We start from the raw sequence: 23743 nt of genomic DNA, 5'->3' as shown, positions 1-23743 counted from the left end.
GAGAAAAGTTACCAGGAGAACTATGGGATCTACACCGCTGTTGCAACTTCCTTTCCAAATAAAAGCAGAAGCATTGGGAATAATGCCGAAAAGGCCTCGACTCCTTGTCTCAGTGAGGGCCAGGCGTCTGCCTCGTGGGCAGCATGTCCAATGGGCCCTTTCCAGGTGTCTGCCTCTTGGGCCCTTTCATGCAGGGTCCCCATGCCAGGGTACTGAATTGCCCCAAAACTGAGTGCAAGGGGTGACAGGGACTCTGCTCCAACCACAATGCCCATACCCTGGCCAGGACCACTAAGGGGTAAGGGGGACAAGAACAAAGCCCCACACGCTTCTGACTAATGTCGAATGTCTTTAATAGCTGTTAACTGCAAGTCTGCAAAAGGTTCAGGACAAAGTTTCTTTGTGGGGTTTTTAAATTACAAAACTAACAGCTGTTAGAATCTTTTTTTCTTTTTCCCAGCTACAAAATGCTCTGGGGAGATGCATTATAATTTAAAATATATAATATTGCACAAACAACCAAAAAGGTTAAACTAAATATTACAAAGAGAAAACTCCCACCCTCCCACCCCCAGAGAAAGATTCAGCATTTTCCCCAACTTGACTTTCTTGATGAACATGACAGATTTCCACCCTCCCCTCACCCCATGACCTCGACCCTTTTACAATGGTTGTCGAACACACTGGCCTATGTACATGAGTTCACAGGGCAGCAGCAGGAAGCAGCATGAGGGTGCTCAGGAACCCCAGCAAGTCCCTCCCCACCAGAGGCAGCTCCAGAGAAGGAGGCAAAGAGAGAATGAAGACAAGCCCCTATCTCCCCAGAACGAGGGACATTTAAGGAAAGGGGGAAAATCCACACTAGCCAAATGTCAGGAGGCAGATGTAGATGAGTGTGGGCCTGCCCCAAAGAGAAGCAATGGGGGGAGGGTCTCATGGCTTACCCGATGAAGGCTGGAAGAGGGTTCTCGGGGACTGTGACTGTACCTTCTATCCTGCTTGTGAAGCAGTTACATTCCACATGGTGTGTTTCCTAGACTCCAAGAAAAAGGCCTGGAGAAGGTCCATCTACCCCCCACCAAGGAACAAGAGAAGAGCTTGAAGGTTGCTCCTTCTGGCTCAGGGTGGCAGGAGAAGAGAACAGAGCAAGAAATGCCGGAAGAGCATGTCCTCACGGACAAAGACAGTTCTTTGAATGTTTGAGAAGCAGGTGCTGTAAGAGGCACTGGGAGAGGGTGGTTTTAAATACCAGCGGTGATGGCGGTGGTGGGCAGCACTTGGTCCCCAATCGCTACTATAGTACCCACTTAGAATCTGAAAGACAAAGATCACTTGAGCCTTATGAACAGAGAAGAAAAAGCCAGGCAAAGGAAGAGGAGTCCCCTAAGTCATGGACACTCCCTACAAATGAACAGTCTTTCACTGAAGGAACAAGAAACCCCCCACATTCCCCAGAGGACAAGTGAACATGTATGTCACCCTTCACTCCTCTGGCCAGTAGAGTCAGACAAAGAAGGCCACCTGTGGTAGGGTGGGGAGAGACATGAGGGAGGGAAAGTAACTGCTGGGGGAAAAGATGGAAGGTGGAGCTAAGGCAGGAGAGGGGCTTTTACAAGCCAGCCCCTCCTTTCTTTGAGCTGAAATACAGAATGTGGAGGGGACAACAGGTGAGCAAAGGGCACCACTGGGGCTGGATCGAAAGTGGTTTGCAAGTTTAGCTTCCACATACACAACCAGGCAGATGGATAAGAGGCCACTGCATGTACTGCCTGAGGGCAGTGGATTTTCAGCAGAGAAATATGGGCTCTTCAAAGGTGGTGGTGGTGGTATTCCCCTCCCCCAATCCAAGAATTGGCACAGTTCACATGATACTGTCTGGCCTCAGAGACATTACCCCTGGAAGAGGCCTTCTCTCCAGGAGAGGGGCATGGATTTTACTCAGAAGATGGAACAGGCAGCATTGAGTGACGGAGAAACATCCATGGTGCCATCCAGAACCAGGCCAAGAGGGAGGTGGGGGCCTGTTCTCTCCAAGCCTTCCCTCCTCATTCCCAGTCCTCCCACTCCACGTCTTCCAGCTGCAAATACAAAAAACAGACATTTGTATTTACTTTTTCAACTCCAACCTATCCCCAAACCACCCAACTGCCAAAGGGCTGGTCAGCCCACTTGGGATCTCCTGGCTCACGCTAGCATTTGAAGAGCCAGGGACAACTAAAGACCAGGAAGCAGGGCCGACCCCCTAAGGTTGTAACATCCTTACTGGCAGTCTGGGGGCCCAGAGTTGCCCCTGACTTAGGTCTACCCACTGACTTTGTCTGCCCAATATTAGATGGTCCATCCCTTACATACATTTCTGCCAGAGCCCCACTAGAACGATTACCCTTTGCCTTATTATTGATCTCACAGTGTCAGCTATGTTCATCTCCCTGGGATGAGAGAAGGAAAGCTGAGTGGCATTCTTTCCTGCTGGGCACAGACTGCTGCTCCCTGAATGGTGGCCCTCAGCTCTGTAGCTGCCTTCCTACTGACAGATAAGGAAATGTCTAATGTCCCTTTAGCTCCAGGATAGCCCACTTTGTGAGCAGGGAAGGGAGAAAAAGCTGCTGCCAAAGCTCCTCAGACCCTGGAAGACGAGATGGGTGGATCTTTTTGGAGGGCCCAGCCCCTCCCTAGTTAGCACAGCCTCACCTCTCCAGATCCGTCAGCTTTGGACAGAGCCAGCTGCACCTCCTCCTCAGTCATGTCCAGATCAAAGTCCTTCTCCCAGTCTTCACTGATGTCAGTACTGGAACCTAGAACCAAACCAAAAGCAAAGAGAAGACTAAAGCACATTCTAAAGGAAGCTCCAACTTGCCTCAGTGACCCTGGAACAGCCACAAATGTCTCCATTTCCTAGAACCTACCCATTTCAACTGGAGACTTCCAGGACTCTGTGAGATCTCAGGAGGGACGAATACCTTGCCTCAATCCAGCAACCAAGAAAGGTTGCTCCCAGCTGAAGTGTCAGAAGCCCTCCTTCTATCCCTATAGTAAGGGTCCTGGGGGCACAGTGGCTAGTGCATTAAGTTTGGAGTTAGGAGAACCTGGGTCTGAATCTCACCCATGAGAATTAATAGCTGTGTAACCTGGGGTAAATTACACAGTCTGTCTCCACCCATTTCTTGGTCTGCAAAATGGGAAGGATAATATTTGTAGTACTTATCTCACTGGGTGATTGTGAGACTCAAATGAGATAATGGATACAAAGCCTTTTGCAAACTGTGAGGTGTTATCATTATCAATTCTTTCTGACCACCTACCTCAGGGGGATAGGGGACATCAGATAGTGTCTGATGGACTGAGGTGTCTGATAATCAACACCACATTTAGACAACATGATCTCTCAGGTGCTTTTCGGTTCTAAATATCAAGCAAAATATATATGTAAGATCATTCAATCCCGTGCAAGATACACGCAGAATCATAGGATCATAGATGTGGGGCTTAAAAAGGGACCTTAAAGCCCATTTCGTCAGAGCTGGAAGGAAACTCAGAGGCCATCTAGTATATAGTCCAACCCATACCATACCCATACCATGGATGATCACATCCACATGATATCCTTGAGAAGGACAGTAATGGGGGAACTCACTATCTCACTTTGGACACCTTTGACTGTTCTTTACACCTCTATCCAGTTTTCTTCATTTGCTCCTAATTCTGGTTTCTGGAGCACACCAGAACATGTCTCATCCCTTCAAATACTTATATCTTATCACAGCCTTCTCTTCTCCAGACTAAACATGCTTAGCAGGCAGTTGGAAATAAGTGATTAGAATTTGGGAATGTTTGGAGCTGAAGTTACAGATTTAATGAAGTAGTTACCCAATACTTTTTATATGATCTGACTCTACAAGAAAGGTATTAAGAAATGAAGAGGATCCCATAGCAAGTCAGCCTGGAGGCTGAGATTCTCAACTGCCAGGAAGGGTCAGGGGGAAGGTCAGGGGGAAACCTCTTGATCCCTCCCAAGCATCCTCTGCACTCCACTCCATGGCACACAAGGTGTCGGACTGTCTGGTAGTCTGACTTTCTAGCTCTTTCTCAGGTGCTTGACTTCTACTCTGGGTGGGCTAGCTGGACATCTTCCCACATTTATAGCTGTACTGTGGCAGGCCTGCAGGCTACTTATAGGACACCCCACAGGGAGGAGAAGATTTGGGGATTCTCCTACATAGGGAAGAGCAGAAAGGCTTGGAATGTTCAAGCCCTCATCCATGGCCCCAGCTGTAACCCCCTCCTAACATCCTCCAGCCTACTCAACTCCAAACACATTTAGACACCTCTAAGCACAAATCATGGAGGCAGGCATTGATCGTACAAAAGTAAAACCCTAAACCAACCCTGCCCTCAAGGTGGGTTACATTCTATGGAAGACACGTAAAATGAACATTTAAAATTGAATACAGTTAATAGGAAGAGGGATAAAGTGGTAGCAACTTTTAAGGATTAGCAAAGAATTCATTTGGGAGTGGGGAAGATAAGACTTTGGAGCAAGAGGAATCACTTGGAACCTAGGAGTTCTAAGAAGCCAAGGGGAGGAGGATGTACATTGCAGGCAGGGGGATAGCCATGGAAAGCTATGATCCATTGGAGATGATAAAGTCACTAAGAAAAAGGAGAGAGAAGTGAGAGAGCCCAGGACACAGCCTTGGAGAACATCCACAATTAGTGGGCAGGAGGTAGATGGGGAGCCATTAAAGGAGACTAAGGAGCATTTAGAGGTAGGAGAATAATGCTACAAAAGGAAGCGGAGGAGAGGGGTGCTTGGGACACTGCTCTCTCCTGGCTTCTCCTGCCTCTCTAGTCTACTTCCTGAGCTTTGGGGGGTCCGGCACAACTCAAATTGGATCTCCAATAGGCATCTCAAACATAATGTATCCAAAAGAAGATCCTAATCATTCCAACCTTTATGACACTCCTTCCTCTTTACTCAGTCTTCACACTAGTTCAGGCCACTATCATCTCTTTTTGGGATTACTACAAGAACTTTCTAACTGGTTTCCCTGTCTCAAGTCACTCCTCACTTCAATGCATTCTCCACTCAGCTATGTGAGTGATTTTTCTAATGTATGGGGCTGACTGTACCACTCTGTCAATTCCAATGATTCCCTATTACAATCCTCCAGGATAAAATATAAAATCTTCCATTTGGCACTTAAAGCCTTACAACCTGGCCCCTTCCTACTCTTCTTGTCTTCTTAGACTTTCTCTCTCCATACTCTATAACCCACTAGAGGCCATAGAGGCCTTCTTGCCATTTCTCAAAAATCACACCATGACTGGACTCCCCGCCTTTTCACTGGCTGTCCCCATGTCTTACCCCTTACCTCCTGGCTTCCCTGCCCAAGGCAGCTCAAATTCCATGTTTTGGAGGAATCCTTTCCTGGTCCCCCCCAGGTACTAGGGGCACAGGGGACTCTGAAATTAGGAAGAACTAAGCTCAAATCCTGCCTCAGACGTGTACTAGCTCTGTGATCCTGTGCAAGACACCAGCCTCTTAGCTTCCAAAAGGCTGCAAAATGGAGATAATAACAGCACCTCCCTCCCACAGTTGTTGTGAAGATCACTGAGGTATTTGTGAAGCACTCTAAATGTTAAAGTACAATAGAAATGCTAGCTATCACCAGGGTCTTTCCTCCAGCTCATCACATTAGGCCTCCCTCTTCATAATGTGACCTCCTGCAGGAGAGGGCCTTTTTTTGTCTTCCTCTGTATCCCCAGTGCTTAACACAGTACCTGGCATATAGCAGGTGTTTAATAAATGCCTGTTATCTAGACACACCAACGACAAACAGAAGGAGAACTGAGAAAAGGTCACTGTGTTCAATAATCACGATGATCGCTGGTGATCACTGGTAACCTTGGACGGAGCAGTTTTAGTTGAGGCTTGGAGGCCAGGGGTTGAGAAAGGGTGAGCAGGTGATGAACAAGGAGCTACAAGTGTGGATGGTTTTTCTTTTTTTCTGCCCTAGGAGTTTGGTAGTGAAAGGAAAAAAGGGCGGTAGTTTAAGAAGCTCACAAGAGTAAATGATTCTGAATGGACATGTGTGTAGCCTGCAGGGAGAGTCAGCTCTGAGAGGCAAGCTCTCAGAGGAAACAGGAGGGAACTGGATCAAGGGCACAAGTACCAGCGTTGGCTGAATCACAGAAAGACAAGAGAACAGAACAAGGCCCAGAGGCTGTGAGGTCTGCAGTAGGGAACAAAAGGCAGATAAATAGGGAGTCAATTCCATTCAAACAAGCATTTACTAATTTGCCTACTATGTGCCAGTCCCTGTGCTAGGTAGGAGATACAGAGACAAAGTGAAAAGCAGTCCCTATCCTCAAGAAACTTATTTTTTACTGAGGTGAAACAACAACTTACTACAGGTAAATAAGCCAGCGGTCATTTGAGGAGGAGGAGGAGGGGAAAGAGAGAGGGAGAGGGAGAGGGAGAGGGAGAGGGAGAGGGAGAGGGAGAGGGAGAGAGAGAGAGAGAGAGCACTAACAGCTAAGGGAAAAGGTTCTGAGGAGGAGGGGGCATCTGAGTTGAACCCCGAAAGGGAGCCAAGATTCTAAGGGGCCAAGGTGAGGCAGGACAGCATTTTAGATAAGAGCCTGAAAAAAGGCAAGGTGGTGGGAAATGGGAAGAAATGTCCAGTTAGTCCAGAAGTCTGACAGGTTGCTTCCATCATGTCAGCACTGCAGAAGCTGAGGCCTGCAGGGAGGAGACAGAATGGGCCAGATGAGGGTCTTCTGAGGAGAGAAGAAAAGGTTTGGAGAATCCACCACGGGGAACGTGAGTGAATCAAAGAAGGACAAAAAAATTCCCAAAGAGCAGTGAGGGCCCAGTTACATTTACGTATTATGCCAACAGATTGGCATGTGGCCACTCTCTGCTACAACCGGGGCCTGAGAGTAGCTGTGTGTCCCTTGTCTGTCTGCTGTACATGAGAAAACAAGTACTCAGCTGAGGGTGGTCAGGGATTTAGTGTCGCTTTTCATGACTGCAAATATAAGTCATATGAGACGAAAAGGTGTAGGATGAAGGGTAGCTTCTACCAAGAGAATGGAGGTTGCAGAGGGTGTCATGGAGACAAGGGCAGAAGAAGACAGGGCCCAGAGAAAGAGAGGGCTGAAGAGGATGACAGCCATGAGAAAGTGGAAAGTGGGTTTTTGCTTTGACAGACAAATCCTTTTACTTAACAGATCAAGCTAAAAAAAGGACAGTGCCTGCCCTCAAGGAACTTATTTTTGGGGCCCTTCCTCCAATCTATCCTTCACATTACTGCAGAGGAATCTTCCTGATCCTCCTCATATCAGCCCTTTACTCAGCACCCCAAGCTGACTCCACGTTATCTGCTGAATAAAGCCTCACCTGGGGAGGAGCTTCTCTGTGTGCTTCTGTCCTCTCTCGGTGCCCTCTGTGCTCTAGCCAAACCATCTCTGTCCTGCCCCCACTCTCCCTCAGTCTTGCGGACTTTCCTCTGCTGTCCCTCCCAGGCTCAGCCAGGATGACCACCCCCCCCCCCCAAGGGGAAGAAGGCAGTCTCTCTCCCTGGAGCAATTTCTCCAAGTACTCTGCTCCGATCTCCAGTCACACTCCCTTGGATCAGTCACCTAGGGACTTGTCCTCTTTCCTCAGGCTGTAGGCACCCTAATAGCTAGGGAGATGTTTGCTGTGTCTGTATCCACTAGGCCTCACACAGACGTTACTCAGTGTTTGCTGAATATCAGAGCTGGAAAGGACTGTATGAGGTCTTTATCAGAGGATCATCAAAGACTCTGGCTAAATAGAACTTTCATTAACTTCAAGACTGGTTTTTCCAATAAAGAAACTGAACCTCTGAGAAGTGAATTAATTTGCTTAATGTTAGCAAATGGTCACCAGAATTCAGATCCAGATCTCCTGATACCAAATCCAGCCCTCTTTTTTCTATGGCAATCTGCCTCATCACTCACACAATCCTCCAGGGGAATAAAGGCAGTAACCTCATGAACTTCAGGACAGAGACAGAGGGAGACTAAGGACACAACATCACATTCTTAGTGGGGAAAGGGAATGAGTATTTCTATAGCACCTACTAAGTGCCAGGCACTGTGCCAAGTGCTTTACAAATATCTCATCTGATCTTCACAACAACCCTAGGAGGTGAGTACTATTATTATCCCATTTTAGAGATGAGAAAACTGAGGCAGGCACATGTGACCTGCTCAGGGTCACACAGCTTGTAAGGGTCACAGTGCTGTGTCCTCCGGCGCCACCTGGCTGCCACACTCTTGTGTATGCAGGGATGGAGTTGCGATGAAAAAAACAAAACAGCTTATTTTATTCTGACAACATCCCTGGTAGATCTCCTCATACCTATTCTACTCTGAGTATGTGGCCCAGCTGACAAGCTGATACTGAGGTGCAGAGAAGACCAACGCTCCTGTCTGATGGGTCAGCTTCTGAGTGCCTACTGAGGCCTGAGACGGAGAGGTCTTAGGATGAGCCATTTCAAATGGCTCCAATGAACCCTCACCATCAGCTCCTCCTTCCTGCTCATATCTTTCCAAAGCGATCTTCGAATTTTCCTTTCTACTCCCAGTCTCTCACTGAGCCTACTTTCATCATGGTCTCATGCCAGGTTAGCCCCTTCTTCATTCTCCCTGCCTCCAATCTCCCTTGAATACTCTTCTTCAAATGCTGACCAAGTCAGGCCTTTGCTCTCCAGCAGCCAGGCTTCTTGACTTCCACAATCTGGCCCCGACTCCCCCATCTCACATCCTTTCTAATTGTTCGCCGGTATCCACCCCTCAATATGGGGATGGGCCCAGGCTGTCCCTGCTTCCTCCCAGTCCTGGATGCGCTGCTAACTCAGTCAGACTCCAGCAAGTCCCCCCTCCCCTCTCTGGAATATAAGCTCCTTGAGGGTAGGGATTGTCTTTCTTTTTGCTTGTCATTGTATCACGAGCACTTAGCACCAGTGCCTGGCACACTACCTGCTTGCCTGCCAAAGCTCCCAGAACTTCACAAAGCTTTGAGAAGAAAGGTGGACAAGAAGGTTCATTTCAGGAATGAGGAAGGGGTAGTCCCCTTGCCCTTTTCACTCTATCCTAGTTGCCCACATCTGTAATTTCTGTATTTTGTTCTGGTCACATTTTAGAAAGAAAAGCTACAAGGAGTAGCCAAGGTGGTAAAAGGCCTTGAGTTAATTTCTTTTCTTTTTTTGAGGAAATTGAGGTTAAGTGACTTGCCTAGGGTCATGCAGCTAGTAAGTGTCAAAGTCCATATTTGAACTCTGGTCCTCCTGACTCCAGGGCAGGTGCTTTATCTACTGCATCACCTAGCCACCACAAGCTCATTTCTTAAGGATATTTAGCCTGAAGACATGACAGTGGTCTTCAAATATCTGAAGGACCATCACTTCCCAGAAGGCAGTAATGATGACAAAAATAATGAAAACAATGGTCACTAGGCATTTATAGAGGGCTTTAAAGTCTGAAGAGTGCTTAGAGTACATTACCTCATTAGGGGGTAGACTAGGAACTGTGAAGAAAGTTGCGAAGTGAAAAAATTGAGGCTCAGTGGAAGAAAAGAACTTCTTAATTCTAAGACTCATCCAAAAGTAGGATGGGCTGGGCTGCTTTGGGAGCCTCCTCATGGGAGGTCTTCAAGTATATATGAACGATCACATGTTTAGTCTCTAGGGGTGAGCTTTTTTCAGATAAGAGTAGCTAAGATAGTCACCAAGGTCCCTCCCAAGTCTGAAGTCTTGTGATCCTATGCCAAAGCTCAACATTCACAGTTTACATAAGAAAACAGGGCCCTTAAGGGGACTAGTCCCCTATGAAATCAGGGCAGAGATGCGGCTGCAGCCGGGGTATTCTGGCTCCTGGGCTAGGATATTCACTGTTCCCCTGCATGTGGCCCTCAGGCTCCCTCCCCTCTCTGTGAAATGACACTGTTCTTGAAACCCAAGTCTCACCCCTCCAGTGAGCTTTCCCCAATTATTCCTATACTGCTATTGAAATGTGCGTTATCATTACTCTCACATCATCTCTTTCTTCTATGAACTTAGGATGACAGAGCTGGAAGGAACTTTACTTCTGCTGTGGTTGTAGAGAGTGACAAGAGAGTACAGGGTAGCATTTAGCACGTATGTACGCGTGTGTGTATGTCTAGATAAAGGGACAGACAGACTTTGGCCTGCTCAGCTGCCCTGGAAGCTCCTGGTTCACATTCCGATCCTCTCCAAGGACAATTTAGTGCCAGATGAATACACCAGGAGACTTGGTGACTCAGATGGCACCTGAGACCTGCTGCCTAAGTCCTTTTCTTTCTTCACCTTATCCTTTGATACCATTGTTACAATGGTGTCATCTCACTTGAAAACACCGCTACCACAAGTGCTCCCAAATCAATGCTCCCAGCACAGGCTTCGTTAGAACTTCCCAAAAGTCAGTAAGCAAGAGGCAGTTGAGCTCTGCCCCTAAGAACATGACCATAATACAGGAGGATGGGTCAGTGTGTTTCAAGGATACTCCCACCTCCCTCCACCCCTCCACCCTTCCACCTCCCTCCTTGGCTCTGGCCTTTAAGACCCACCTTTCTTCCCATTGTTGGAAGGCGTGGACTTGCCACTGTCCGAGTTCAATTCAAACACCCGTAAGTCTGTTGGTCCCTCCTCTCTCAGAGTCTCTACTCTGATCACTGGCTTGGGTTCAGAGCTGCTCGGATGCCCACTGGGGGTTGAAGGTTTGGGCTGTTCCACAGGAGGTGGTCCTGTCTCTCCTGCATCAGCTGGGCTAACCTGATCTTCCAAAGTGGCTTCCAAAAGCTTTTGGGAGAGGTCCTTAGCAGGGGCTGTCTGCACCAGTGTTGGGGCTTCAGGGTTTGTAAAAGCAGGGTTGACAACCTGGGTCACAAGTGAGACACTCTCACTACTCTCTGATGGAGTGACCTCTGCTGAGGGTGTAGCCACAATTCCCAAACTCTCCTCAGAAGGACTCTGAGGATGGCTGGCCAAACCCTTAGCAGCTGAGGCAGGGCCTGGCATAGCAGCTTTTTCCTCTTCTTGGAATTGCATATTCAGCTGAGATGTTACTGAGGGTCCTTCTGTGGGGATGAATGGGAAAAGGGAAAAAAAGGGCTTAACAATATGACTAAACAGGGTCCCAGCATATGCCCAACACATACGCAGCATGGACTAAGGCAGGCATTAGAGGCAACAACTGTTGTAATACTACTTCTATTATAGCTTCCTGAGAAACCCTTCACCCTTTTCTTCACCTGTGGCGTTGCTATATACTCTTTAAAGCCAAACTCAAACACAATCTCCTTCAGGAAGTCAGTAGCAGACTTGACCCTCAGATCTCAAACAGCACGTGGCACCTCCATAATACATTCGGCATGTGAAATCTCATCACATGTTACACTGTCTCCTATTGAAATGGAAGCCCCTTGAGGGCACGGATCACGCCTCATCTAAAATGTAGATATAGCTCATGCCTTTTCACACCTTTGGTATGTTTGTGAATGAATGAATGACAGAACCTCAGTACAGCAAAATTTCTTGCAGTCTGTGACCAAATAGTCCTTCCTCACCTTCCTCTTCCTCCCAGCCTGGTTCCTCAGAAACACTTTGTTCTGCCCGCTGTTTCAGAGCATCCCTCCGGGCCTCCTCCTAGAGAAGGAGAAGAGACAGACAGGGGGGTCCAGAAGCCTGCCCCCAAGCCCTTTCTCCCATTCCCCCTAATCCACCAACACTCTGCCCACCACCCTTCACAGGCAAGGACAGGCATACCTGTTCTAAGTGGTGGAGCCTGTAGAAGTATCGGTGCCAAAATTCTGAGTGGGAAACAGCTGCTGGGACCTGGAGAAATGTGAAAGTCTATGTATATCACAGGGGAAGAGGCTGCCTTCACAAAGTGCCAAGATTCTTTTGGGCTTATCAACAGATCTGTACCAAGCAGTATCTGCCAGCAAGCTTTAAAACAAGGTGGAACTCCTCAAACATTTTGTTTAAAGAGGAGAAATGTTATTGGGCCCTTGGAGGAATCCTTTCATTCCCCATCAGGCATTGTCACAAATACCAGACTGTGTCACTCCTCTGCTCACACATCTTCACTGGCTCCCTAATTCTCATGGAGTCAAGTTCAAAACCCCATACCAGATATTCAAGCTCCTAAAATCTGACACACTTTAGCTTTCAACGTATGATTACTGTCACATTTCTAGCCACACCTCATGTAAAAGTGAATTCAGGAGGCATAAAACAGGTGTCAAAGATGGCAATGGAGCCCATACAACATGGCCCATACTTGCCTCCTCACCCGCTGAATGCCTGCAGGATGATTAAAGCTCAGTTCAGATGCTGCCTTTTCTGTGAAGCCTTCCTTGATCCCTCCTCTCCACTGCCCATCTGTGATGTCATTTTGTTTTACACTCCTTAATGCACTCACCTAATACTGGGAACAACACGTCTCTGTACTAGATTGGGAGTTCCATGAGAAGAGGGTCTATGTCTGGCCTGAATTTAGTGACTCCCCTGACACCTAGAACAAGTCTTTCTGTACGTGGGGGTTGAATGGGTGAAAGGCAATAGAATCAGTCTGGCTCATAATGGTTGTGCACCTTGGTTTGAGTCACCCCTTGTCTTCCCTAGTTCCCTGACACGTGGATCAGCTAGCTCTGCTCGTAACTGCCTAGGAGCCTCCTCCATTGGGCTGGTCATGCTCAGTCCCACCCCAAAAGGCTCCTCACCATCTTGGTATAGAGAGCCCGGATAGAGGGGCTGCTGATGAGCAGATTAGAGATCTCTTCTTTCTTTTCCTCCAAATGGAAATGAGATAGCCAGGTGTCAAACAGCTCTGGAGGCCCTGCAAAGGAACAGATGTACAGTACAGGATGTTACAACACAACATGGCAAGCATAATTAAGTGCCCTCTGGGTGTAGAAAACTGGCCAAGGATTGGGGGAGATACAAAGTTTAGGGAAAACAAGAGTTTGTCCCCTCAAAGAGCATATACTTTACCGAAGTAGGGAGACAGACCCAGACATTACATGGGACTAGATGCTAAATGTGCAAACAAAGGAGGGCTGGAGGTCTAAAAAAGGTCTTTATTGTTCATGGGGATAGGGGTGAAACAGGAAGAGAAGGAAATAGAGTAAGTTTCCTGAAGGAGGTGGTGCTTCAGTGGGGATTCCTGCCTCTATAAAACAAGGGGGTTGGCTTGCATCACCTCTAGGGTCACAGGAGCAAGAAGGCACTGGCATGAGAGGACATCTAGTCCAAGTCCCTCCTCCTAGAAATGAGCAAGACCCAGAGAAGTGAAGTGACCTGTAAATGGTCACAAGGATGGCAGAAGACAGAGTGGAGATCCAAACTCAGATGCTCTTTTCACCCCACCCCACTGCTCTGGGTCCCTTCTGCTTCTGAATCCACGATCCTATGACTCTCTGATGAACAGCTTCAGAGTCCTGAGCAGGGCCATGAAACACTACTGGCAGCAGCAAAGCTGGTCACCAGTGTGGACAGGAAGCCAGTCCCATCCGGCACACTGGCTCTTCCATCCCTGTACACCCCCACAGCCTAGGGCATGGGGTAGGGGAGACATGGAAGCCACAGGCTTCCCACCTTTCACGTACCATCGGGTTCATTGCAGTACGTCGCTGGGTCTGACTGCAGGCTGTACAGACGAGCCTGGCACAAGACACAAAGAAGCAGAGTGTTAGGCCCCTGAGGGGAGTGGGCTGACCCCTCCCTGCCTCCCTAGGGCTCAGTACTCCCCCAGCCACTGGGGCTGTCTGGAAGCCCATCATTCAGGAGGCATATGTTCCATTGTTCACCGAACATCCAGGACAGAGCTCTGGAAGGCTTTCCCTGGCTCCCAAGGGAGGCCACAGGTCAGCATGTAAGGCTGTGGAGTGAGGTAGATCCACCCTTTTACCCTGAGGGCTAGAAGACCTTAGGTCATGGCTTTACCACTTCAGGTAAGCCCCTTCACCTCTTGGAGCCTCAGTTCCCTCATCTCTGCTCACCTCCCAAAGCAGCTGTAGAAAAGCACTTTGTAATGTGTGATGGGAAGCACATCTGGGAGCTGCTGATAATGGCCTCGACTGACTCTAAAGGCTGCCCAAGAGCAAGCACAGTCTTCCTGACCAAGCTGCTCAAATCAAACCCCTGTTCCTAAGCCCAGTCCAGTATCCAAGTGCCTCTGCCTGGCTCAGGAGCCGGTGCTAATAAGCCTCAGAGGCTTTAGGAAAGGCCTGGTTGTGGGCTTGGTCAGTCATCAAAGGATAAGCTGGTCAGCAGGGCCTAAAGCTTGCTCTGCCAAAGATTCATGGAGATCCTTGACAAAGGTGTGGAGACTTTGTAATCTGCATCTGGAGACCGCACACCAGTGAGATCACAAAGCCCTGAAGTAAGTCAAGTCTTTAGATGGGATACACCTGAATTATTATCCCTAGTTACAAGTGAGGAAAGGGAGCTTCAGAGAGGTTAGACTGAAGGTGCGGAGGTACTAAAGGACTAATTTTTAAACACATAAGCTTTGGGGATTTTTAATGACAAACTGAGGAGCCATCACTCCCACCAGCTATGTCCTCAAGTCACTGATTGCCTAATAACATATGGAGTGTGGGGCAGAAACACACACCATGGGGCCAGAGTCACTGCCCTTGACTTGGTTTAGTCTCCAGACTGAATGCAAACATCACAGAACAAATCCCCTTAATAAAGGATTTTTTGGTAAAACTTGGACTCAGTCAAAAGGGCGTACCCAAGGACCTAGAAGGTCACATGTGTCCTTGAGGCCAAAGGTTCCCCACCCATGGTAGAGGAAGCTCTGGTCCTAGCATGCCACCAGGATGTCTGTCCCAGCGCAGTCAGCATGTCCTTAGAAACTTGAACACCAGGATAAAAAGTTGGGATTTTTATCTTTCAGGGAATGAGGAACTACTGGAGTCAAGATCAGTGTAGAAAGCATTTTATTCTAAAAAGCTGCCTGGAGGCAACTATATGGCACAGCATTCATATTAGAAAGACCTGAGTTCAAATACTGACTCAGATATTTGCTAGTTGTGTAAGCCCAAGCAACTCACTTACAACCCTCCTTGTATCAGGATCTCCCTAAGGTCAGTAACAATGTCCCCATCTTTGGCAAGTCTAAGCTCTGGCAGATGCAGTTTCTTCATCTACTCCCTGATGTTGTGAAGAAAGCATGTTGTAAATCTGGAAAGGCCATGGGAATGGGAGGCATCAACATGCCCATCAGAGCTGTCAGATGTTGCCCCCTCTTCTCTTGACACGCACATCCAAGGGGAGATGCCCATTTCTTTCTCTGTCTCTCCCCCCAGCCCAGTTGTAGGGCTCTGCACAGACCAGTCTGTCTATGGGGTCCCCAGGGTGTACCTAACACATACCTTGGCACTGTCATAAAGTTCAGTGGTTCCTGAAGGTGTGCCCATCAGGGTGATGACATCACAATCGATAGTTTTGTCAGGGGAAGGGGCAAATGTGTCTGAGATCACCCCGAGGAAGTCAGAGAGCCCTTTCTTCATCTTTTCTGTTGCTCCTGAAGAACCTTCAGTCTGCAGGGAAGTCAATGGAAGAAAAGAGGAGTGGAGGTTCAAATCCACATTGCAAATGAGTTTGTGGGAGACACAGAAGGAATGAGAGTACTGGAGGGCAGTTCAGAACTGGTCACCCTCCTCTTTGGGGCTTGGTGACCATCCTGGGACTGTGAAGACTGGGGAAAAAAGGGCACAAGAGAACAAGGGGTAGGAAATGCAAGGGGTTTGTGCAAGAACTTCCAACCATCCAATCACCACCAACTGGTTTAACTTCAAGGCAGTCAGGTCAACAGAGGTTACAGCTGCCTGGGAGGAGGGGTAGAAGACCATTTCCTGGCCTCTCCAACTGTCCTTCTTCCTCGTAATACTGAAACCTAGAGATTTTGCTTACCAACAAATAAACACCCAATATTTCATCAACGACAAGAACAAGGACAAGAAAGGGCATGTGCCCAAGGGGCAAACAGGAGCAGTCAGGGGCCTAAATCCACAGTGAAGCAGAGTGAGAATAAGAGAATGGCTTAAAGGAAACAAATAAGGTCCTGAAGTCTCAGGTGCAGAGGTCACACTACAAACCCAAGCCCTCGGGGTCAGCAGGTGGGAGGCAGGCCCTCTGGCTCTGCCCACAAAGAAGACACTCACAGTCAGCTTTTCCTTGACCACGCTGGCAGTGGCTGCGATGGTACATGCTGTGTCGTGCTGTACCACCTGGCTGAACTCAGTGAGGTCCCGTTTCATGAATTCCAGGGCTTCTGTGGACTGTGGGCAGGAGAAACCAAAGGTTGGCTCTAGATCTCTTATGCTTTTAGGTCTCTCTCTTTCCCCTCAACCCTGTCTCCATCTTCCTCCCATCATGGCCCAAACGGCCACCCTCCAGGCCCTGCTGCATTTGAATACTGAGCTCACTAACCAAACTGAGCTAGCAAAGATTCAATCTAGAACTTAAATTTCAGAAGATTACAATTCTAGGTTCACATCAAAATCCAAATTACTACAATCAGGAATCTCAGGTCTCTCTATCATCCAACACCTCATCTTGGGAACAAAGCTCTAATCAAACAAATAGTAATTACCATGATGATTATAACAATATGGCTTTTTATGTTATTTATGATTTCTGACACACATGATTTTATTTGGATCCTTAAAACAGTCCTGTTATGGGACAGCATAGATAAAGGCCATATAGGACAGGCCACTGGATAGCCTGGGGCTTGTTATCACTGGAGGGAACATCCATAATGATCAGATCAGATTCACTGGAGAATCTGAGTAAGAACATGTGATGAAGGCGGAGCAAAGATTATCTTCACTAGTAAAAGCAAGGGGACAGACTGGTCATAGGGAAGTCACAGAGCCATTAGGCAAAGCTAAGGAGCCCAGGGAGCTGCCCCACCACTTCCCTTCAGCCACACCTCAGGCTCTCACCTCCCAGCTCTGCCTTCCACTCTTTCCATAGATTTCCTTTTCAAACCAGATTCCATGAAGCCTTCTAGGGCTAATCCTGATAAGTTCAACTTACTTCCTTTATTCCATCATTCTCTTTGGAATTATGTATGTAATTAGATAAGGCTATAATAATTTACATTTGTTTCATAGACCAGAAGGATTCTGGAGATCTTCTTGTCTAAATCCACTCTATTCTTACTTTGCTTTTCTAACACCTCTTCCCTCTGGATATATTCTGTCTCCCCAAATGGACCTGGTGTCTCCTTCCTCCAATCAGGAGTTCCTCAAGGGTAGAGGGCAAGAACCAGGTCTTGTCTTCCCTGTTCTCCCCACAGTGCTCAGGACAGGGGGCAATGGAGACAGCATCTGACACTAATAACCAACCCAACATTGCTGCCCCCACAGAAAGTCCTAGCCTGCTGCTGAATGAACTACAGATTTTCACGTTCAATCTCCAGGAAATGGCCTTAAATGGGAAGGAAGCACCTCAGAGGCCTCTATTATAAGTTAAATCCTATCATTCGTTCCTCCAGAACAACAGGAATAGCTCGGGACAGGATCAGGGACTGTGCCTGGATCAATGCCAAAGGTTGTTTTACCTCCCAAGACTTAGTCAAACTAAGAGCTATAGGCTTCCAGGAAGTAAAGCCTGTTTTGGAGAAACAAAACTGGTCTTACCTGTCTCCTGACTAGGTAAACAGTAATAACTTCATCATCAACTCAGGAGTTAGTTTTGACAAATTATCTTGGAATGGCGTTAATACGCATTATTGAACCACTCAGCATCTCAGGCATAACACGGCAGTGCCAAGAAGTGGAAATATGGAAATAAGCATTTTTGTAGATCCTATTATGTGCCAAGGGCTGTGCTAAGCACTTGACAAATTATTATCTCATTTGTTCCTCTCTACAATCCTGGGAGGTAGATGCTGTTAGAATCCTCATTTTAAATTGAGGAAACTGAAGCTTTAAGGGACTTGCCCAGGGTCCCACAGCTAGTTAAGTGTCTGAGGACACATTCGAACTCAAAGTCTTTCTCATTCTGCTCCACCAAGTGGCTTAGGTGACACTGATGAGGTATAGGCTCTGGGAACCCCTTTGAACTCTCCTTGAACCTTCTTACTTGACCTAGCATTTGCCTGAGGCCATAAGCCTTTCAGGATGGCTTTGTCCAAATCTCTGTTATCTCCAGATAGTATTCAGCTATTTCATACCCTTGATCCTATCAAAATATCTATGCCCAAATCTGTCATCCTTAAACTAGTCTAGCCCTCCATGGTTAAACCCTTCCTCTACTTCTACCAGACTACTAGACCACCCCTAGATCCTTCTCAAGGTCTTTCTGTATATAAGCTCCATCTTGACTCCATGAAGGTGTTCAGATTGAATCTACCTGAGGCTCAATCTGGTCCAATTGTCAATACAGGTGTCACAAATGCTTAGATCCTTAAGAATCTACCCAATATGGAGAATGGTAATGACATCTTTAATAAAGTTTGTTTTTCTTTGGCTGAAAGAAGGCTTGAGTCAAATTCATTCGGGCAGGACCCAGCATGTCAGTGTTTTGGGGTCCCTAAACCTCAACACCACCAGGAAGGTGGATTTGGGGGTCAGAGGATATAGGTTCAGATTTCAGCTTTGCTGTTTCTTATCTGTGACAGGACTTTGGGTGAGTCTCTTCCCTTACTTAGGCTTCTATAAAATGAGAGGGTAGACTAGATGATCTACAAGGTCTAAATCCTCTAATTCTACCTGTCTTGACCCTTGCTCCCCGCTCTTCTTTTATAAAAATGATCCACTCCAGACAGACTGGCCAGACTCGTTCTGGAGTTTTTGTCTTTGCTCAGGCTCGGTTCTTGCCTGGAATGCTCTTCTTACTTTCCTTCCCAATTTGAAGCCCACCCACTGCTCAAGGACAAAGTTAAGCTTTACTTCTTCCAAGAGGCCTTTGTTGATGGTTCCAGGCCTTAGTCAGCTTCCCTTCCTGTGGTATTTACTGTTTTCTCTGTCATGCATCTGGTCCTGGGCACATGCCGCAGTGTACTTTTATGTTGTTTCTCTAACTAGACGGTTGGCTTTTTGAAGGTAATGACTGTCACTGATCTCTGTATCTTCCATAGCTTAGCATACCAGGCCCTGCATAATTTACAGAATTATACACTCAGAGCTTAAAGGTGCCACCCCCACCCTAGCCCTAGTCTACCCACATATTTCACAGATGAGGAAAATGAGGTCCAGAAATGGGAAATGGTCATACACCTAACTACCTGTGGTATGCCATTAAGACCTGTCATTTACCAGTCACATTATCCTATGCAGTTCACGTTTTTTTTTCAGACTCCTTCCTCCTCTGTAAAATGGGGCCAACAATACTTACACTGGTTGACAGGATGTGGGAATCAAGTAAGATTTTGGATTCAAAATACTAGATACATGTCAGTTACAAATGTCATGCAACTAGGCCAGAATTCCCTACCAACAGGGAAGGGAGAGTCCAAGTCTCTCCACAATTACGGCCTGGAAGGGGGTGAGGAACCCTGGTCCTCCTTTACCTTCTCTTTGACAACCTGGTAGCTCTGCTGCAGCCAACTTCTCCACCAGCCTCCATCCTCCCTGTGGAGGAAACAGGCACATCAATTTGGAAACAGGAAGTTTGAGAAGTAAATTCCCTCCCTCCCCTACCCCCAGACCAAAGGCACTGGAGAAGTTTCCAAAGAAGATTCAGTTAAGTGTGGGGCTGCTGGTGGGTGCTGGGTGCCTGGAGAGCATTCCTGGGCCAGGTGATCATGTTTGTAAGAGGGGGGAATGTTTAGGAGTGTGGACAAACAAACAGAGTTTTGGAGACAGGAGCTGCTGGTAAGGGAGATTAGTCTGAGTGTCTGTGTAAATGCTCTTGTGCGCAGTCACTGGAGGGGGAGACACAAGAACACCACGGAGAGGAATATTCCATATGTTACGCTGGGGAAAGAGGAACAGTGTGGGAAGAAGGGAATAGATCCCTGGTGGGGTGGGTATTCCACGGGTCTTGGGGGGAGATAGGAACACTTTGGGGGAAGAGTCCAAGGATTTGGTAAAGAGAATAGAAATGGGGGATGGGGTGACCACATTCCATGGACTTGGGGAATGGGGTCAGGAATGAGAAGATCCTGGAAGGTCAGAATTCCCTGGAAATGGAGAGGAAAGGAATGCTGGGGTGGGAAGGAGGGAGGGTCACGGGGATGAACAATTCATGGGGTTAAGGTGACAGGGGTACTGGGAGGGCAGGAATACTGGAGTGTACAAGTATCTCCAGGGCTCAGAGGAAGGTAAAACTAGTTGGAGGGGTGATGATCCCCTGGGCTGGGGGGGCCAGGAATAGTAGGGGGTGACGATCCCCTGGGCTGGGGGGGCCAGGAATAGTAGGGGGTGACGATCCCCTGGGCTGGGGGGGCCAGGAATAGTAGGGGGTGACGATCCCCTGGGCTGGGGGGGCCAGGAATAGTAGGGGGTGACGATCCCCTGGGCTGGGGGGGCCAGGAATAGTAGGGGGTGACGATCCCCTGGGCTGGGGGGCAGGAATAGTAGGGGTGATGATCCCCTGGGCTGGGGGGCAGGAATAGTAGGGGTGACGATCCCCTGGGCTGGGGGGGCCAGGAAGAGTAGGGGGTGACGATCCCCTGGGCTGGGGGGCAGGAAGAGTAGGGGGTGACGATCCCCTGGGCTGGGGGGCAGGAATAGTAGGGGTGACGATCCCCTGGGCTGGGGGGCAGGAATAGTAGGGGTGACGATCCCCTGGGCTGGGGGGCAGGAATAGTAGGGGTGACGATCCCCTGGGCTGGGGGGCAGGAATAGTAGGGGTGACGATCCCCTGGGCTGGGGGGGCCAGGAAGAGTAGGGGGTGACGATCCCCTGGGCTGGGGGGCAGGAAGAGTAGGGGGTCAAGATCCCTTGGGAACAGGAACACTGGAGAAGAGGAGACGCGTGGGGGACAGGCAGAGTCTGGACCTGGGGTGGGCGGGGCAGACGGGGGGGGGGGCGTTAAACCCGGCTATGACTTCCCCTACATAGCTCTCTCCTTCTCTTTCTTCCGGGTGCCCCTCGCGCGGCCCGGTCTCTCCTCCGGAGGCCACGGACTGGCCCCCTCCGGCCTCCATACACCGCCCTCCATCTCAGCCTCCCCGCCCGCCCCTGGGCCCCGGCGCCGGGATGGGGAATCTCACCCTTCCGCCATCTTGCCCGCCTGACATCACCACTATTTACTGCCCTTTGACCTCTCCCCTAGGCTCCGCCCACCCTCGGCAGGCTGGCCCAATCCCCACTCCGCTTCGCTCAACCCGCCCTTCTTCACTTCGTCTCCCAGCCTCAAGGAAGCACCAACGCCCACTACGGTGGCTGCGTCGGGACCGAAAGTGCGGCCTCCGACTGGGCTTGAGTGAGAGAGGGAGGAGGAGGGGGAAGAAAGGGGAGGGGCGGGCGGAGAGGGGGAGGGGCGGACGGGGGCGGGCGGAGAGGGGGGAGGGGCGGGCGGGGGCGGGCGGAGAGGGGAGGAGGGGCGGGGCGGCGCGGTTTGGATCCCACAGGTCCCCGCCTAGAGAGCGTATCTCGGAGGGGACTCCGGAGGTTCTGGGCTGGGGAGCCCGAGGCCCTGCAGGGACACTGGCTGGGCTGGGTTCCTTCTGCCCCGCCTCCTCTGGAGCCCAGCCAGCCAGCCTGCTGGCGTCGGAGACCGGCCGTGGCCTTCATTCCTCCTTCATTCGTGGATTCTTTTCTATTCATTTCATGGTTCAGGGCCCCAGGCGGGTGCGAGTGTCTGTCCTCCTCCGGGGGTGTGTGTGTGTGAGTGTGTCTGCATGAGTGTGTGTGCGTGTGTCTGAGTGTGTGTGCATGTGTGAGTGTGCGTGTGTGTCTGTGAATATGTCTGAGTGAGTGTGTCTGTGTTTGCCTGTGTGTGAGTGTGCATGTGTGTGTCTGTGTGTCTTTGTGTCTATGCGTGTCTGTGTGCGCACGCGTGTGCCTGTGTGTGCGCACGTGTGTTTGAGTGTGTCTGTGAAGAGTGTGTGTGAGCGTGTGCGTGTGTGTCTGCCTCTTCTTGCCCTCTATCTCCTGTGACTGTCTTTTATCTGTCTCCTCTCTATGTTCACCTTTCTTCTCTCTCTCTCCATGTCTCTGCTCTTCTCCCTCTGTCTGTCTCCTCTCTCTGTCTGTCTCTCTCTAACCCTAACCCTAAATGCGCTCTCCCCCCACCACGCCCCTCTATCTCTGTCTCCTCTGTGTGTCTTTCCCTCTCCCTCTCTTCTTTCTCTCCCTCTCTTCTCTCTCTCCCTCGCTCCCTCTCTCTCTCTCTCTCTCTCTCTCTCTCTCTCTCTCTCTCTCTCTCTCTCTCTCCCTCTCTCTCCCTCACTCTCTCCCTCTCCCCCACCCCCCCTACCTGTCTGACTGCTTCTTCCTGGTCTCCTGTCCTGGACCTTCCTCCATATCACCCTGGGCTGTGAGTGTCTCCCCAGGCTCTGCCCTGGGCTCTCTCTTGACTTTCTCTTCCTGTGACTTCATCTGCTCACATGGGTTTCATTATCATCTTTATGCAGACGACTCCCAGCTCTAGATAAAAGGCCCAGTTTCTGACCTGCACCTCACTCCCATATCAACAACTAACTACCTACGGGACGTGCTAACTAGAAAAGTTTAAGATGACAGCTGTGGAGGAGGCATCTTATATCAATTATATGTGTGTGTGTATAGATATGTTTATGTATATAGGGATAACATTGTTACATGTCACTCTGTGGGTGTCTGCTTTCTCTCTCTGTCTCCTATGACTGTCTCTTTTAGCTATTTAGTACGCTTAAAAAAAACTTATTGGTTGACTGCTTGATACCATTTGCCAGGCACCGTGCAAGTGCTAGGAATATACGAGGAAGGAGAAAACAGTCCTTCAGAACTTAATGCTAACACTTGATTGGTAGCCTCTTCTCCCAAAAGCACATAGTAGGCGGCTCACTATTTACTTGATGAATTAAATTGAATGTTGCAGAAAGAACCCTGGACACACTAGCTGAATGTTCTTGGGCAAGTCTTTTAAGTTCTCTGAGCTTCTGAATTTCCCTTTACCCTATGCCTTGGATGTGCCTAATATCTTCCTGTTAAGAATCTAAGGATTTCAAGGCCCTGCTCAAAGCTACCTTTTCCAGGAGCCTTCTCTGTCTGGGCCATGTCCTCTCTCTCTCCCTCTCTCTCTCTTTCTGCTGTTTTTGGGGGGAGGGGTGAAGCCATCAGGGCTAAAAGACTTGCCCAGGGTCACAAAGCTAGTAAATGTCAAGTGTCTGAGGCTAGATTTGAACTCAGTTCCTCCTAAATCTAGGGCCAGTGCTCTATCCACTGAATGTCCTCTTAATGGCTATTTTTCCTACCCTTCCAGGTACAGGAATTATTTGTATGCATGTCTTCTATTCAACAAATTGATATTAAGGACTTACTATTTGTATGGCCCTGTGCTTTATTTACCTTTGTGCCTGTTACCAACTAACAGGGAGGGGAGGGCCAAGGGAACCTAAAGGAGCCGGACACGAAGAGCGCACAGGCCAGTCAGCACTGCAGCCAGCCATGGTGAGAGCCAAGACAAGGCCTTCCTTTGTGAAGTTCACAGTGTGGTGTGTGAGTGAATGGCCAGAGGAGGCTCCAGACATCTCGCAGCACCTAGGCTGGTTGTGGTTAAATTCTGTTTTTGTCTTCTCC

The 23743-nt window shown here is 48.9% G+C and overlaps 1 protein-coding gene across 4 annotated transcripts; it reads right to left on the bottom strand.

Moving 5' to 3' along the window:
* Positions 1–336: 336 nt before the first annotated feature.
* Positions 337–22576, bottom strand: BSDC1 (BSD domain containing 1). 4 transcript variants are annotated; one of them, XM_072609844.1, is made up of 11 exons: positions 22440–22576; positions 19585–19645; positions 16226–16342; positions 15434–15601; positions 13658–13712; positions 12773–12888; positions 11814–11882; positions 11615–11693; positions 10616–11125; positions 2692–2795; positions 337–2078 (listed from the first exon to the last, which is right to left on the bottom strand). In XM_072609844.1, exons 1-11 carry the CDS (start codon positions 22559–22561, stop codon positions 2046–2048), a joined length of 1434 nt encoding a protein of 477 aa, XP_072465945.1. In that variant the 5' UTR covers positions 22562–22576; the 3' UTR covers positions 337–2045. The 4 variants fall into 4 exon arrangements, with proteins under 4 accessions (XP_072465945.1, XP_072465947.1, XP_072465946.1 ...); XM_072609846.1 differs by lacking the exon at positions 22440–22576 and adding an exon at positions 21232–21344; XM_072609845.1 differs by lacking the exon at positions 22440–22576 and adding an exon at positions 21076–21194.
* Positions 22577–23743: the final 1167 nt, after the last annotated feature.

This window comes from Notamacropus eugenii, chromosome 5 (genome assembly GCF_028372415.1).
Source record: "Notamacropus eugenii isolate mMacEug1 chromosome 5, mMacEug1.pri_v2, whole genome shotgun sequence".
Taxonomy (NCBI): Eukaryota; Metazoa; Chordata; class Mammalia; order Diprotodontia; family Macropodidae; genus Notamacropus; species Notamacropus eugenii.
The sequence above is the reverse complement of the archived record's forward strand: the minus strand, read 5'-3'. Positions and strand labels throughout refer to the sequence as shown.